The sequence below is a fragment of the Colias eurytheme genome, chromosome 7, assembly GCF_061535395.1.
Source record: "Colias eurytheme isolate Ceu_HAF_F1 chromosome 7, ilColEury1 Martin Lab GWU primary, whole genome shotgun sequence".
NCBI lineage: Eukaryota > Metazoa > Arthropoda > Insecta > Lepidoptera > Pieridae > Colias > Colias eurytheme.
The window spans coordinates 11,051,650-11,067,828 of record NC_142986.1 but is presented as its reverse complement, the minus strand read 5'-3'; the positions used below and the strand labels follow the sequence as shown (position 1 = coordinate 11,067,828).

Here is a 16,179-nt window from a genome sequence, read left to right as displayed (position 1 = left end):
CCTGGCCGGGGCTGGGCGGGCGGCTCGCCGGCCACGCCGGCGCTAGCGGCGGCGCGGGCGCGGCATGGGCAGCGCGGCCGGCGGCGGCGGCTGGGGCAGGGCTGCACGGGGACGGGCCGCGGCCGGGGCGCGACTGAGCCATCGACCGCGCGCGCCCGCCGCGCCCCGCCGGCGCATGCGCGCGCCGCTCGGGCCCCGCGCACGCGGCGCGCGCCGCTGCGTGTTCCGGCTGCGCGGTCGATGAACCGCGCGCTATTCAGCTTGCAGCGCGACTCCGGTCACATACCTACTTACGCGTATCGATTTTTGCACGAGTGCGTCATCGGCCATTTTCATTCATACTGAAAATCAGTAGGCGTAGTTTATATTCATTTAAAGCGTTATATCATTGTTCGGTGCTCGTGGGATCTTTAGTGCCGTTCGATTTGAGAGAACGTTACGTTGCGCTCGACAGATTTAACTGATAACATTAACTCTTAGATTTTTATTATCTTTATTATCACCGTTTTATGTTAATATTGTTGTAAAATCACTCTCCACGTAATACTAATCAGTATAGTAAACACTTGGATCGGTTAACGTACGTTTTAAGTTTTAACTATAGCTGTTATAAGTACCTACCTATACTTGGTTATTAATTTTATTTTTTATACATTTTACTACGTAGGTATGTATGTAGTACTCTCAATGTAGGTAGATATATTATGGTAAGCTCATTGAGCGAAAAAATAGCTCAGAAGTCAGAACACGTTGTGGTCACAGTAAAAGCAAAAGAGCCACAACGAAGTTCGTGTTGTGGATCTTATGAACAGGCTCACAATCCGTCGTGGCAATGAAGAAGTTCCATTACGTATACTGAGCATTAAAAAAACTTTTTTCGTAACCGAACCTTTACCATTTAGTACCATTAAATATTCTAGGCTTCGTTATTAATATTTAATATATTTTGTCATTAAATTAGTGAAATTGCATTTTTCACGATTGTGTTTATTATTACACGCTTTATATTAGCTTCACCTGTAGGTATGTTTGTATGTTTGTAACCGACTTCTTTGGGCGCGATTTTGACCCACTTTAAACGGCCAGATTTCGTTCAAACTTTGTAGATTTATTGAGGACCAATGACAATACAATAATTTGATAAAATTATTCCATTTTTTAGTTCGGTTTCTATAAAAAACGTGTTTTTTAGTTTTTTTTAATTATTATTATTTTTCTCATTGTTTACAATTCCCTCTACTCCTGATGATGCTTTGACTTTGATCATGCGACGACACAAATTTAAATAAAAAGCGAGATATACTACCAAGCAATTGGAAAACAAAGTTCCATGATATATATTATACAATATCAGGTATTCATAGGTAATCTATTCACCTTTTTTTACGTAATTTTCATTTAGGTACATGCACTTATTAAGTAGGTAATTTACATAGAAACTAACATCATAATATAGGTAGAATATTACAATAAGATATTTTACTGTCTAGAATGCAAATTAAAATGATCTATTTGCATCCTCTTTGTAATATTATGTAGTATTAAAGAAGAAAAATAACAATCTATACCTATAGGTATATAAAACTCAAAGGTGACTGATGTAGTGATCTATCAACGCACAGCCCAAACCACTGGACGGATCGGGCTGAAATTTGGCATGCAGGTAGATGTTAGGACGGAGGCGTCCCCTAAGAAAGGATTTTGATCAATTCTATCCCGAAGGGGATAAAATAGGGGATGAAAATTTGTATCATGTTTATTTATCTTTTCCACGCAGGCGAAGCTGCGGGCAATAGCTAGTTTGAATATAAACGATGACAAAATTTCACACACGGACCTGTTAACTGGGTAAAGGGTGAATATTGTTAAATTCATTCATAACGGGGCAGCCTCCCTCCGCGACCCACTGGTGGGCCGTGGGGCCAGCGCACGCCGCGCGCCGGCCGCGCCGCACCTGCACCACGACACACTCGATAACTTACTGAAACAAACCGAATATCTTACTGATTTTAGTGCTCACACAGTACTTATAGCTCGCGGCAGAAGCACTGTGGTCTGTGAACTTATTTATTTAATTAACGAAAATCACTTCTCGTTCACAACATTTCAAGGGTTCCCCGTTCGCCCTACGCTAATGAAAGACGTAGGTAGGTATTGTTACAAACGATGTTACGCAATGTACCTATACATATAGAGTAAATAATATGCAACTCCAGCAGGTCCATTAATATTGTTTCGGCGTTCCATATTTTAGTAAGGACCATAATGCCCGTTATGGTTCTTAAATGGAATATTTTATTATTTACCTACAGACAGTAGGGACGTTATTTATGTTTTACCTTCAATGTAATGATTTGATTTAATGCGTTAAATCCTAGGTTTATACATCAATAGCTCATGCTCAATTATTTAGATATTATATTATAAAAAAACGACTTAATTGAAAGGATTTTGAATCGAATGATTTGTTAAGATTCATGCAATGAAAGAAAGTAGATAGGCAGATGGCGGACGGCAGCAGGTCGATAGCGGGCGGGCGGCGCGAGGGCGCAAGGGTGGGGGCGTGGGGCGCGGGGCGCGGGCGGGCGGGCGGGCGGGGCGCGGCGCGCGGCGCGCGATCGATCCGCCGCCGGCCCGGCCGCCTGCCGCCTAGTTAGCACGCACCCGCCGCGCGGCCAGCACCCGGCACCCGCCGCGCGAGCCCCCACCTGCAGCTGCACCGCCCCCCCCCGGGGCCCGGCCGCGTGCTGCTCGAGGGCCACCTCCCGCGGCGCCTATCGATACCTGTACATATGTCTCGATATGTTTCAATGCGATTCGAAAGTCAGTGCAATTAATCCTAACTCACCTGGCGTCCCCGACGTTCCGCCGCCGGAGGGGCGCACCCCGAAGCTCCGTCCGATTAATTTACGCTCGAATGTTTTCAGGTCGCAGCGGTGAAGACCAAGCATGGAGAGTAGCACCGGAGTGGGCAGCGTAGCGTCTCTCACGATGGATTGCGAGGACATGTTCAAAGAAATAACAAAAAAGCTGTACGGCGAAGAGGCGAGCGTGGGCGTCGGCATCGGCGTGGGCGTGGGCGTCGGCGGCGTGGTGGGCGTGGAGTTCCCGGCGGCCGAGCGCGACCTGCAGGAGGACGATCTGCGCCCCGAGGAGCACATCACCGCCTGGGGCCTCGCCGCGCTCATGCAGAACGGCTTCCCGCCGCCCGGCATTCTTCAGGTACTTCGCAACATTCATTCATTTATAACAGGATTCAAACATTTTGGTTTGTATATGTCGTGGCCATACCGTAGATTTGCTCATTTCATGATATGATCGATCATTTCACGAAATGGTCGCATTTCATGAAATGGCCAACATGGTTTCATCAGATCGTTAAATCGTCAACGTTTCACGATTTGGTCCAGTCCATAAAATATTAAAAAAATTCAGAATATTCTAAAATCTTGTTTAATGTCATTTAAGTTAGTGACGCGGCAGCGGCCGGCGAATGCCAGAAGCGAATCGTTTTTGCAATAGAAAACAGTTAGGTTAGGTTAGGTTAGACTTTGATAAACAACGCACGAGCCGAGCGAGCAAAGGGAGCGTGCCGCGGCAGCGGCCGGCGAGTGCCAGAAGCGGATCGCTTCTAAAAAACAAACAATTATAATAATATAGTAGGATATATATTATATCCTAAAAGAAAAAAAATAGTCTTAAATTATTTTATTTAAGACACATTTTTTCTTCAATACATAATATACTAGCGGCCCGCTCCGGCTTCGCACGGGTATTAAATTTATAGCCGGGCGGCCGGCCGGTACCGCCGCAAACGCTACGTCCCGCAATTTTTAAATCTGTAATATCTTCGAAAATATTCACTTAAACCATACGGTGTAAAGGGCCATATAGATCTATAATAAATGAACAATGTATAGGTAAACCAGAATCTGATGGCAATTAGGGAAATCAAAATTTAGAGTGTGCAACCCCAGGGAAAATGGACTGAACGATCTTGATACTGCGTATTTTTTATTTTGTCCTCAATATCATTAGTCACATTACACAAGTGGATAATACTGTATTTAATAATGAGATATCCACGTATTATTATGTAGGTACTTATAACTTATTACATGTATAATATACATATTACTTTTCTAAAGGTAATACATAATAATATTATGTATTTACACATACCTAATTATTTGAATATATATAATTATGGCATGTGAAAATATGGATGTAATGATAATGCAGATCAAAACTTATTTACTATATTTAACGATTGTTTATAATTTTTTATAAAATAAAACAATAATAAAATAAAATCATGTTTATTTTCGTAAGTATTAACACATTATAAAATTGACTTGTATACCTTGGACTTGATAAATAGCCGAATTGGAAAGTCTTGTAATAAGTTTTCATAAAATTATATTTTAATCAACAAAGTACAAACAATATTATAGTTACCTATTTATAACATTTTTAAAATAAAGTATCAATACGGGTAAGTCCAACTTAGCAATAAAATCTTTCACGCGCTTTAAAATTGAAAATTGTGATATGTTTGACCCTTCTTCATCGAATATTTTTCTATACACATTGTAAACAACACCTCTTGCTTGTGATCACAGCGGTTTTATCGACATTTCGAAGATTTTGAAGACCAAATCCTAAAAATTAATCATCGACACAAATAATTTGACAACCAATTTGATAGTTGTCAAATAAAGTTGCCACATGAAAATCTCGTATTTTTTATATATAAATATGCCATCAGATTCTGGTAGACCTATATTCAAGGTATTTAATTGGTTAAGGATTAATGCTGTATTGGTTAAAATCGCTTCGAAAATTAGCCATTATTTGTCGTAAAAAGTAAATGACAAAAAAAAGTTATTGTGGGTTATCCATAAGAGATAGACATATACCATCGCGGACTTTTCTGTAGACCTTTTCAATGTGTATAATACTTAGTACATTATTTTGATAAAACTCGTAGGGTCAGCCTGCATTGCCAATGTAAGCGGAAAAAATGTAATTTTTTACGACATCACATTAGAAACCTCAAAAATAACAGTACTTCTCCACTATTTAATTAATGGATGTTATCACTACATAGTATAAAACAAAGTCACTTTCCCTGTCCCTATGTCCCTATGTCCTTATGTCCCTATGTCCCTTTGTACGCTTAAATCTTTGAAACTACCCAACGGATTTTGATGCGGTTTTTTTTAATCCATTGACCACCGAGCGGCCCGATCGGGCCGAGACACAATAGATTTTCTATTGTGTCTGTGATCCGAGGACTGACGGATTAATAGATAGAGTGATTCAAGAGGAAGGTTTATATGTATAATAACATTAATTAAATAGTGGAGAAGTACTGTTATTTTTGAGGTTTCTAATGTGATGTCGTAAAAAATTACATTTTTTCCGCTTACATTGCAAAGGCTGAACCCTACGAGTTTTATGAAAATAATGTACTAAGTATTATACAAATTGAAAAGGTCTACAGAAAAGTCCGCGATGGTATATGTCTATCTCTTATGGATAACCCACAATAACTTTTTTTTGTCATTTACTTTTTACGACAAATAATGGCTAATTTTCGATGCGATTTTAACCAATACAGCATTAATCCTAAACCAATTAAATACCTTGAATACATTGTTCATTTAATATAGATCTATATGGCCCTTTACACCGTATGATTTAAGTAAATATTTTCGAAGATATTACAGATTTAAAAATTGCGGGACGTAGCGTTTGCGGCGGTACCGCGGCCGTCCGGCTATCTATTTTATACCCGTACGAAGTCGGAGCGGGCCGCTATGTTTTTAATTTTTATATAATATACAACGTTCACAGTTTTTCTGTAGTGTATTTAGTATCAGTATTGCACCCGTGCGAAGCCGGGGCGGGTCGCTAGTTATACATATAAACCTTCCTCTTGAAACACTCTATCTATTAAAAAAAACCGCATCAAAATCCGTTGCGTAGTTTCAAAGATTTAAGCGTACAAAGGGACATAGGGACAGAGAAAGCGACTTTGTTTTATACTATGTAGTGAAGATATCCACATTTTCATAGTTCTCGAACCTCTTCGTCGTAAATTCTTTCTATGACTTTCTTCATATTGTTATAAAACGGCGGCCGGCGGCCGCCATCTTATCACATAAACACATTTCACGAAATGCGACCATTTCGTGAAATGGCCAATCATTTCATGAAATGAGCAAATGTACGATATGGCCACGACATGTAGATTGGAAAGACGCCCGCCGTAAACCGTCAAATTAACACTTTACAGTATTTCTGAATAAAAATTTGTTTAGAATCTTCAAGTGCAGCAAGATTTACGATAAACAATTACAAACATGTTATCTGACCCTTACAACAAAAAACAACAAACTAAAACTGCTTATTTGTGAAATAATCGATAAATAGCAAACAAAATGAAGGTGGGTCGATTGTTTTGATGACCAGTGTAGTTAGTAGGATATATAAATGGTTATAGGATTTTAGGCGCATTTTTTCTTGAATACAAGAATACATATTATATCCGCAGTTCCCATAGTACCTCATCTCTTCGTCGTAAATTCTTTGCTTTGACATTAAAGTTTTTTACTGGGAGAAATAAAATTTTAGCCTGCAGCGGCCGCCATCTTCACACATAAACACAGCGCTGGCAGCGCCTCTACCAATAATTACTGTAACTACTTTACGATATGATCAAATAATTTTGACCATTTCATGAAAAAGCCGCGCGTTTAGTTGCCCATATCGAGAAACGATTTCTTATCATTGATATGCTCAAATCACATCATGAATCATGATGTGGCTATTAGACATTCAACCATTTCATCATTCATGAAATGATCGATCATTTCATGAAGTGGGCAAATCTACGATATGGCCACGACATAAAATATTATCACAGTATTACAATATTATTTCCTATATTATCTAGATAGTAGGTACTACAACTTTCTATACTGATCTTTAGCTACACAAAGCCTACACACACGTTTTCCATTACTTATCAAATTTCCACACTCTCGGTCGATAGCGGATTCTTCCGCCAATCTTGAGCATTTTTGGCTCGTTTAGAAGGTAAAATCAAAAAGAAAAAAAAGACGGTGTTTTATGTTATAGCTAGCGGTCCGCCCCGGCTTCGCCCGTGGTACATATTTACCTTTTCTCTACATAAGAACCATCCTCGTAGGTACTTCAAGTAATATAATAAGAAAAGAATTATCGAAATCGGTCCACACGTTCACACGTGATGCCGTGACTACGCGAATAAAATATATAGATTGGTACATACTATTCTTCTGTAAAAAAAACCGTTTTATGATTAAGAATATCCAGGAAAACTGGCAAGAGGGTTTGTATTGAGGAAACACCGAACTCGTTTATTTTATTATGGGTTGAAATTCCTTTCGGTATGAAAATTAGAATAGAATAAATGAAATCTAGCAATGTTAAAAAAGAAGTAGAACGCAATTTGTTTGTGCCTAAACGGCCAGATTTATCTAAATTAAAACACATCGAATCGGTCGTCGTCATCAGTGATCCGTAGACCGTAGCATTGTATCGCGTGTCGGGTGTCCTGCGGCAGGCGAACTTCACGCCGCGCACGGACCCCACGGCGGAGGACCGCTGGACGGCCGCCGAGGAGCCGCTGGCGTGGGCGCACTCGCGCATCGCCGCCTACAACCCGGCGCAGCGCCTGTTCAAGTGCACGGACTGCGAGTGCGTGGGCTTCCTGGCGCGCGTGGCGGAGCACTGGCTCGGCACGCACTCGCAGGCGCGCGCCTTCCAGTGCCCGCTGGCGGGCTGCGGCTTCGCGTCGGGCTGGGCGCGCGCCGTGCGCTCGCACCTGGCGCGCGACCACCACTCCGACCCGGCCGCCGCCGACCACCTGCTGCGCGACAACCCCGCGCTCGACGACCTCACGCGCTACCTGCAGCGCCTCAAGACCAAGGTACCCCGCTTTTCCGTCTTTCTCTGTGATGAAACAATTCAGATTTAAATATCCCGTCATTTTCCGCTACTCGGATAATGAGTTATTCGAGGTCGACGGTTGATACATAATATTATGTTGAATTTGACCTTTGATATTCAGAGACATTTTTATAGAACAGAAAAAAAAATCGATCGCCAGGCGGGATTTGAACTTTTTCGCAATCACTTCACTACATAGTATAAAACAAAGTCGCTTTCTCTGTCCCTATGTACCTATGTCCCTATATCCCTTTGTATGCTTAAATCTTTAAAACTACGCAACGGGTTTTCATGCGGTTTTTTTTTAATAGATAGAGTGATTCAAGAGGAAGGTTTTAGTATATAATTTATTAGGTTTTAGACAAAGCGGGCGAAGCCGCGGGTGGTAAGCTAGTAGATTATAAAATTATCCATATATTTTATTGATTGATACCTATATTTTTTTTCTAGGAGACTCGGTTTCTGAGATACATACCTACCTATAACGATGCAAAATCATAAACATAAACATAATAACATGCTAAAATTTGAGATTCATATCTCAAACATATAGGTCTGAAGTGATCTTATGATATTTACTGTTTCGGCGTGAATTTCGAAATACCTTTTTTTACCTTTGACCTCAAATTATTATTTTTTTAATTTTCGGGGAATAATAAAACGAGCGCCTGAAAAACCTCAGCGACTGATAATAGTGACGACCTCAGCGATGAGATACTTTCTAATATCGAGCGGTATGAATTTAAGTAAACGACAAATAAACTAAACAAGCGACGAATATTGGTTGTGAGTGAGTGGGCGTTAGTTCGCGTGAGTTAGCCTGAGTTAGAGTGAGTGAGCTTAAGTTAGCGTGAGTGATCCTGAGTTAGCGTAAGTGATCCTGAGTAAGCGTGAGTGAGTGTGAGTTAGCCTGAGTGAGCGTGAGTTAGCGGGAGTGAGCGTGAGTCAGCCTGAGTGAGCGTGAGTGGTCCTGAGTTAGCGTGAGTGAGCGTGATTGATCCTGAGTTAGCATGAGTGAGCGTGAGTGAGCGTGAGTTAGCCTGAGTGAGCGTGAGTTAGCCTGAGTGAGCGTGAGTGGTCCTGAGTAAGCGTGAGTGAGCATGAGTGAGCGTGAGTGATCCTGAGTTAGCGTGAGTGAGTGTGAGTGGTTCTGAATTAGCGTGAGTGATCCTGAGTTAACGTGAGTGATCCTGAGTTAGCGTGAGTGAGCATGAGTGAGCCTGCGTGAGCGTGAGTGAGCGTGAGTCAGCCTGAGTGAGCGTTATTGGTTCTGAGTGAGCGTGAGTGATCCTGAGTTAGCGTGAGTGAGCGTGAGTCAGCCTGAGTGAGCGTGAGTGGTCCTGAGTTAGCGTGAGTGATCCTGAGTTAGCGTGAGTGAGCGTGAGTTACCCTGAGTTAGCGTGAGTTAGTCTGAGTTAGCGTGAGTTAGCCTGAGTTAGCGTGAGTCAGCCTGAGTGAGTGTGAGTGGTTCTGAGTTAGCGTGAGTGGTTCTGAGTTAGCGTGAGTGATCCTGAGTTAGCGTGAGTGATCCTGAGTTAGCGTGAGTGAGCGTGAGTCAGCCTGAGTGAGCGTGAGTGGTCCTGAGTTAGCGTGAGTGATCCAGAGTTAGCGTGAGTGATCCAGAGTTAGCGTGAGTGATCCTGAGTTAGCGTGAGTGAGCGCGAGATAGCGTGAGTGAGCGTGAGTTAGCCTGAATCAGCTGTTTGGCTGGTTGGCTGGTTAAAGTAAATGCAATTTTGTCTGACGATAAGACATTATTAACCAAACTTTGACAATTGACATGATCATGAAAGTGAAATCATCAAACAATTTTTCTTGTAGATGTAATCATTTCATTTGACTTATAATTTTTTGAAAACATGACTCATGCGGCGTTACCTCGCTCTGAGGCGTTCCATGTAAGGCTTGAAGTGCAAGCGAGAGCGCGGATCGAGCGACCAAGGATCACCGACCGATAATTATTGTTTTAATATGGTCAGGAAGTGACCCTTTAATCTAAAAATAAAATAAAATTAGATCGGAAATTTAGTGCCAGGTTAAATACTTTATTTACTGGGATATAGGGAAATTGTAATATCGGCTTTGACAATTAAAAATACTTGCGACATAATATAAACTTTATTCTGCTTCGTAGTTTAAAAAGACAACGATCATGACAATAAGTAAGACCAAACACACATATACACACAATATAATATACATATAAGAATACATAATATATATTTTTTATTAAATCGTTTATTTTTTTTTCACAACATACCTGTACCTACATGGTTTTTAAATTATTACAGGCTTTAGATGTGAAAAGCTGAGCCTTTTGAAGGTAGGTGTTAACCTGTCATATAGGTCAATCAGATCTCTACGACTCGGATTTAATTATAATTATTATACCTCTCGACTTGCAGTTCGACCTGACTACGTTTATGCGAGTGGGATCATAATTCATAACATATTTGGTTTTTGTTTGTTATATAAAAATATTATAGGTCTCTAACAAAATTACAAATCGTAGGTAGAAGCGGCGAGAACGGAAAGACGCAATTCGACAAATGCTTCCGGCGGCAACGCGGGCGGCGAGGCGGCGTCGCCGGGCGAGGGCAGCGCGCCCGACGCCGGCAAGCGCTACGCGTGCGGCGCCTGCCCCTACGCCACCGACCGCCGCGACCTGTTCACGCGCCACGAGAACATCCACCGCGACGAGAAGCCCTTCCACTGCTACCTGTGCCAGAAGCAGTTCAACCGCGCCGACCACGTCAAGAAGCACTTTCTGCGCATGCACCGCGACCAGCCCTACGACCTGAACCGCATTCGGCGCGCGAGCGCGAAGGGCGCGGCCGCGGGCGTGGCGGTGGCGAGCGGCCCCGCGGCGCACTACTGCGGTGGCGCGGGGCCGGCGGGCAAGCCGCTGGGCGACGGCGCGCTGCCCGCGCTGCCGGCGCTGCCCGCCGCGCTGCCCGCGCTGCCTGCGCTGCCCGCGCTGCCCGCGCTGCCCGCCGCGCCGGCGCCCGACTGCCGCGCCGCGCCCGTCAAGCTGGAGCGCGCCCCGCTCGCCAAATCCGACGCGCCCTCCGCCCCCCACAAGGCCGCAGCGCCCAGCCCGGTCCGCAGAAAGGTACGGCGCTAGAGGGTGAAGGCTGCCTCGTGTGCTCATTTGTTATTATCTTTTTCGACTAACATGCGAATCGTGGAAAGCGCGCTATCGAAGAGCTTAAGTATTTTCTTTTTACATTGCGGACTTTACATTTTTTAATAAGCTTTATTTATTTCCACTTTACACTTAATAAATACATAATATGTATAAGTACATATTACATTTTTAAGCTATAGCATAGCTTCTATCGCGGGCCTTGAGCGCGGGGACCGAATCCAGAAATCGCGTAACTAAAAACCTCACGCTCCCCACTCCGACGGACACGGAGGTGTGGCTTGAAGGCATGCTATGCAATAGCTTTACCGCGGCAGTCCCCGAGTGCCACACGTCTTTTTTTTAAATCTATTCCTTGTTAGGTGGCCCCTTATGGGTAAAAGCCTCCTCCATCTTGTACCAAAGTTCCCTATCTTGGGCCATACGCATCCAGATTTTGCCTGCTATATGTTCTCTACGTCGTCCACCCACCTCTTCTTCTGCCTTCCCACTTTCCTTTTGCCGATAGGGCCCTGCCATTTAGTGGTATGGTACGTCCACCTGTAATCTTTTAGTTTAAAACAAAAGTGGAAATGGGCAGGACTTTACTTTTTAGCGGATACTATTCGAGATCTTCGATTCCTACACTATAAATATAAAAAAATATGTCGGGCAGGGCGAGCGGCGCTACGCGTGCTGCTACTGCGCGTGGTCGGGCGTGGACAACTGGTGCCTCAAGCGGCACCTCAACACGCACCTGAAGCCGTTCGCGTGCGCGCTGTGCGAGTACAAGGCGGCGCGCGCCGAGCGGCTCGCCACGCACGTGCACAAGGTGCACAACAAGAAGGCCTGCGCCAAGTGCCCCTTCCTCGCCGACGACCCGCACCAGCTGGCGCTGCACCTCCGCGACGCGCAGTGAGTACCCCGCCTGTGGCCCCCGCCACCCGCACGGACCTTGTTATTTGCAGTGCAACCTATTCGTCGTGAACGTTCGTTTAACGACTTTGAATCGCCACGTTGCATTGTGCATTTGATAAGGCACGTTGAAAACTTCTCGGCGACAAAATTTTCACTAACCCTTGCCACATAGGATTTTTTGAAGTGAAACTTCTTTATCGGGGTTGGACAAAAATTTAGTGTAACATTTTTGCGTTACGCCGTACGCGTGACATTTTTGCGTTACGCCGTACGCGTGACATTTTTGCGTTACGTCATACTCGTGACATTTTTAAGGTCATAAAGAAGTTTCACTTCTTACGTGTGTACCTACTCTAGTACACGCATACATTTTTTTTATTCATTGTCGCAATCTATCAATTTGGATATTCAGCGATATTTTAAGAATTTTAACTTGTGCGGAAGTCGTCCAGTGACTCCGTTTATTGGTGATTCAATTCGTGTTTAATTTATTCTTTTACTAGCGGTCCGCCCCGGCTTCACCCGTGGTACATATGAAAAATAGATGTTGGCCGATTCTCAGACTTACCCGATATGCACAGAAAATTTCATGAGAATCGGTCCACCCGTTTCGGAGGAGTATGCAGACTAACATTGTGACACGAGAATTTTATATACATATAAGAAATCCTGAGGAATCCTTCTTTTGAGTCTCCTGGTGGTTTTCTAGACGTTCATCATGTTCACAGCGAGCTGATTTGGGTGGTGGATAATGCGCTCTTTAATGATTTAGTTCTCTCTTATATTTCATCTTTAAATGAGTTGATGCAGAGGTCGTGGTGCAATCCTTGGTATGTGTCAAATGATTGACACATACCATTCTCAGCATTTATGACTGGAATCTTTGAACTATATATTAGATTTTGTTGGTAATCCCCATATGCAGGCCATAATAAATGTCCATATAGGCTTTATGATACGATAAAGATCCATATAGGCTTTATGATATGGCTTTATGGCGTATAGTAGCAATTTATTGTCTATGGAAAGGGACGATTTTCTGTATAGGAGCCAGAACGTCATAAAACCTAGACTAAGAACGTCAAAAGTTTTTGACTCATTGCCAGGCGTTTTGTGAAGATGTTCTTCTTCCATGTTAGACAAATAGAAGAAAGTTTTTTTTTTATTTATGTACTAGATTCCCGCCAGCGGCTTCGCCCGAGTTTTCAAAGGAAAACCCGCATAGTTTCCGTTCCCGTGGGATTTCCGGGATAAAACCTATCCTATGTGTTAATCCAAGTTACCCTCTATATATGTGCAAAATTTCATTGTAATCGGTTCAGTTGTATTTGCGTGAAATTTTATATTTAAATATTTATTATAAATATTAAATATTTATCGTATTTGCGTAAACACACACACACACACACATCCTCACAAACTTTCGCATTTATAATATTATTAATATCATGCCAAACGTTTTCGAAGGCTTGGGATATGTCTTGGAAGGCAGCAGTAGGTACAGTACTTTTTTTGCTCGTAAGTTTCGTTAATATGTGCTATCTGCCACTAATCGGTACATATTAACGAAACTTACCTGTTCTATAGTCCCGTTTCTTTGGCGAAATCCGAACTGATGATCAGGAAGAAGTTTCTTCTCGGAGATAATTGGGGTCAATATTCGAAGGATAAGAATTATTATAGGTCTGGTCTGTACGATTCGGCCTCAACTGGATTATTTCCTAGTTTGGCAATCATGATGACTTGGGAGACTTGGGGAATGGGAGGACTATGACTTGGGCTACTTTCCATAGAGGTGGAAACGCACCTCTTTGTATGATAGCATTGCACAGGAATGTTTGAAATTTGATGCCTTGCTTTGGAAGTTCCTTAAGGATTTTTCTTGTTATTAGATCGTATCTCGGGGTTTTATTAGAGTCTAGGTTTTTGATAACTGTTCTGATTTCATTTATAGTGAACTTTTTCATGGGAGGACTAGGACCTTTGATAATTTTATCTAATAATAGAGCAACTTGTTGGGTTGTTAAAGAGCCCAAATCTGGATTGGGCCACAAATGTTTATCGCGTATATTATTATTCTGCATCTGTATAGTATTCGAACGTATATTTAATGAAAATATCCTAATTCCAAACTCGACCGTGATCCCCACTCTGTCTACCATTCGAATTCACACTCGATCATGTTTCCAGCCATATCGAGAGCCGCAACCTGAAAGTGCCCACGAGCGTGAGCCGCGGGTTCCCGAGCGCGCCGCAGCAGCCGGCGCAGCAGGGCGCGGGCGCGGGCGGGGCGCAGGGCGCGGGCGGGGCGCAGGGCGCGGGCGGGGCGCAGGGCGCGGGCGGGGCGCCGGGCGCCGGCGGCAGCGCGGCGGGCGGGGCGCGGCGCCGCGAGGGCCGGGCCGCGGGCGCCGCGCGGCTGTTCGGCTACCTGGAGGCGTCGGACGGGTCGGGCGACGAGTACGAGCCGCCGCCGCTGGGCGAGTTCGCGGCGCCGCACTTCGCGCGCGACAAGGAGAACGCCGCGCCGGTTGCAGCGGCGCCGCTGCACCACGCGCTGCACGACCACTGCCTGCGCTACTGAACGCCGCCCGACGGTGTCTTTCCGCATGGAGTTATATTTAAAGGCTTATCGATTATATTAGTCGTAAGAAAGTTATATATTAGAGTTATAAAATACGTTATCGCGCTCACTGCGTGCACCGCAATATTGTAAATTATGATTATTGATTACGAACACGAGGTTATATTTCTTGTCGATGATAATTGTTTTGTTTAGTTTTATTGAAATAAACTAATTGAAAACTAGCCATTGCATTTAATCATAAAATAATATATGTAGACTCCTTCCTTCATGATTTTAGAGCAGTAGACCGTGATCCAGTTCCTTCTCATTCCCTCTATGCCCGATCTCACAAACGAGGAAAGACAAACGAGATAAAGACAAATAAAATTCAATATAGGCAGACATTATACCTACATATAATATAATACAATTATCACTTGGGTAAACTAGGCGCATCAAAAATATCACCGAAGTTCCTTTATAAAATTATAAATACTAGATGACCCATGCAACATCGTTTTGAAAGTACCTAGAGATAAACTACGATAACATGGCGCGCCCCTCCAAAATTCAAAACGTTTGAAAGTATGTATTTGTGAAAGTATTTACAATGCACCACCAAGATTCACAACGCATGTGTGCGTAATGAGACGGCCGTCAAACAAAAACAAATCCAGGATTTGTTGCTCGACTTGTCACGCTCTAATCGCTCATTATTATTAGTAATGGCGCTGCACTGACGTATTCTATGAAAACGACACGTGCGTTGTCTTGGGCGCTCGGCAACTTATGATTACGTAGTAACTAATACTTAATCTGTGACTTATGATTAGTTGACCAACAAATCTGGACGTAAAGTACTAAAGACGAATACGTACAACTACATACAAACTCCTTCGTAAGGATGTCACTACACACATTGAAACAGTAATTTGGAGGGGCGCGCCATGTTATCGTAGTTTATCTTTACCTACATAATAGATAAAATTGTGCAGTCATTTTAGGCAAATCTCGGAAAATCAAGATAATCTGGCATCCAAAACTATTCACAAAATTCACATAGTTATATTTAATTAGATGGTCGCAAGTTTGCTAAATTATATTAATTTAAGGGGATCACTATGGTCAAAACCGAAAAACCTCATACATATTGAATTTTGTTGAGGAGACTTGGTACGATTGCCGTAAAAAATTTATGTGATACACTATAATTTTATTAATCTTTGATTCTTTGGTCACTTTTACTTCAACAACGATGTATATACATATATGTTTATTATAGGGGGCGGTTAAAAAACAAATTCAAATGTAGTGACAGAATCATCAAGGTCGTTGAACCGTGTAACAGGCAACAGCCTTAAAGGTGATATATCTTCAATATTTTTTCTCACATATACGTACCTACTGCCATTTTAAATGGGTTGCAAAATTTTTTTTACCAATTAAAACATTCAATTAGTTACCAATAATTAATTATATTAATTGTTTTGGTCATATTAATCTGGAGATTATTTAGTTGTAACCATTTTATAGCGTCATCTAGAGCTTTAAGTGTATCCCTTTCTAAGTCTTCCTT

The 16,179-nt window shown here is 42.8% G+C and overlaps 1 protein-coding gene across 5 annotated transcripts in view; it reads left to right on the top strand.

The window, feature by feature from the left end:
• chn (zinc finger transcriptional factor charlatan) overlaps positions 1-14,845 on the top strand; it is a 40,607-nt gene extending 25,762 nt beyond the window's left edge. For 3 of the 5 annotated variants that reach the window (XM_090103694.1, XM_090103691.1, XM_090103692.1), the window contains 5 exons: positions 2,928-3,222; positions 7,613-7,978; positions 10,511-11,110; positions 11,799-12,037; positions 14,231-14,845. In XM_090103694.1, the coding sequence (XP_089959820.1) occupies positions 2,950-3,222; positions 7,613-7,978; positions 10,511-11,110; positions 11,799-12,037; positions 14,231-14,621 (1,869 nt within the window). In that variant the 5' untranslated portion in view covers positions 2,928-2,949 and the 3' untranslated portion in view covers positions 14,622-14,845. Of the gene's footprint in view, positions 1-2,727; positions 2,824-2,927; positions 3,223-7,612; positions 7,979-10,510; positions 11,111-11,798; positions 12,038-14,230 lie in introns of those variants that run through there. The other 2 variants (XM_090103695.1, XM_090103693.1) reach the window with 2 other exon arrangements.
• Positions 14,846-16,179: the final 1,334 nt, after the last annotated feature.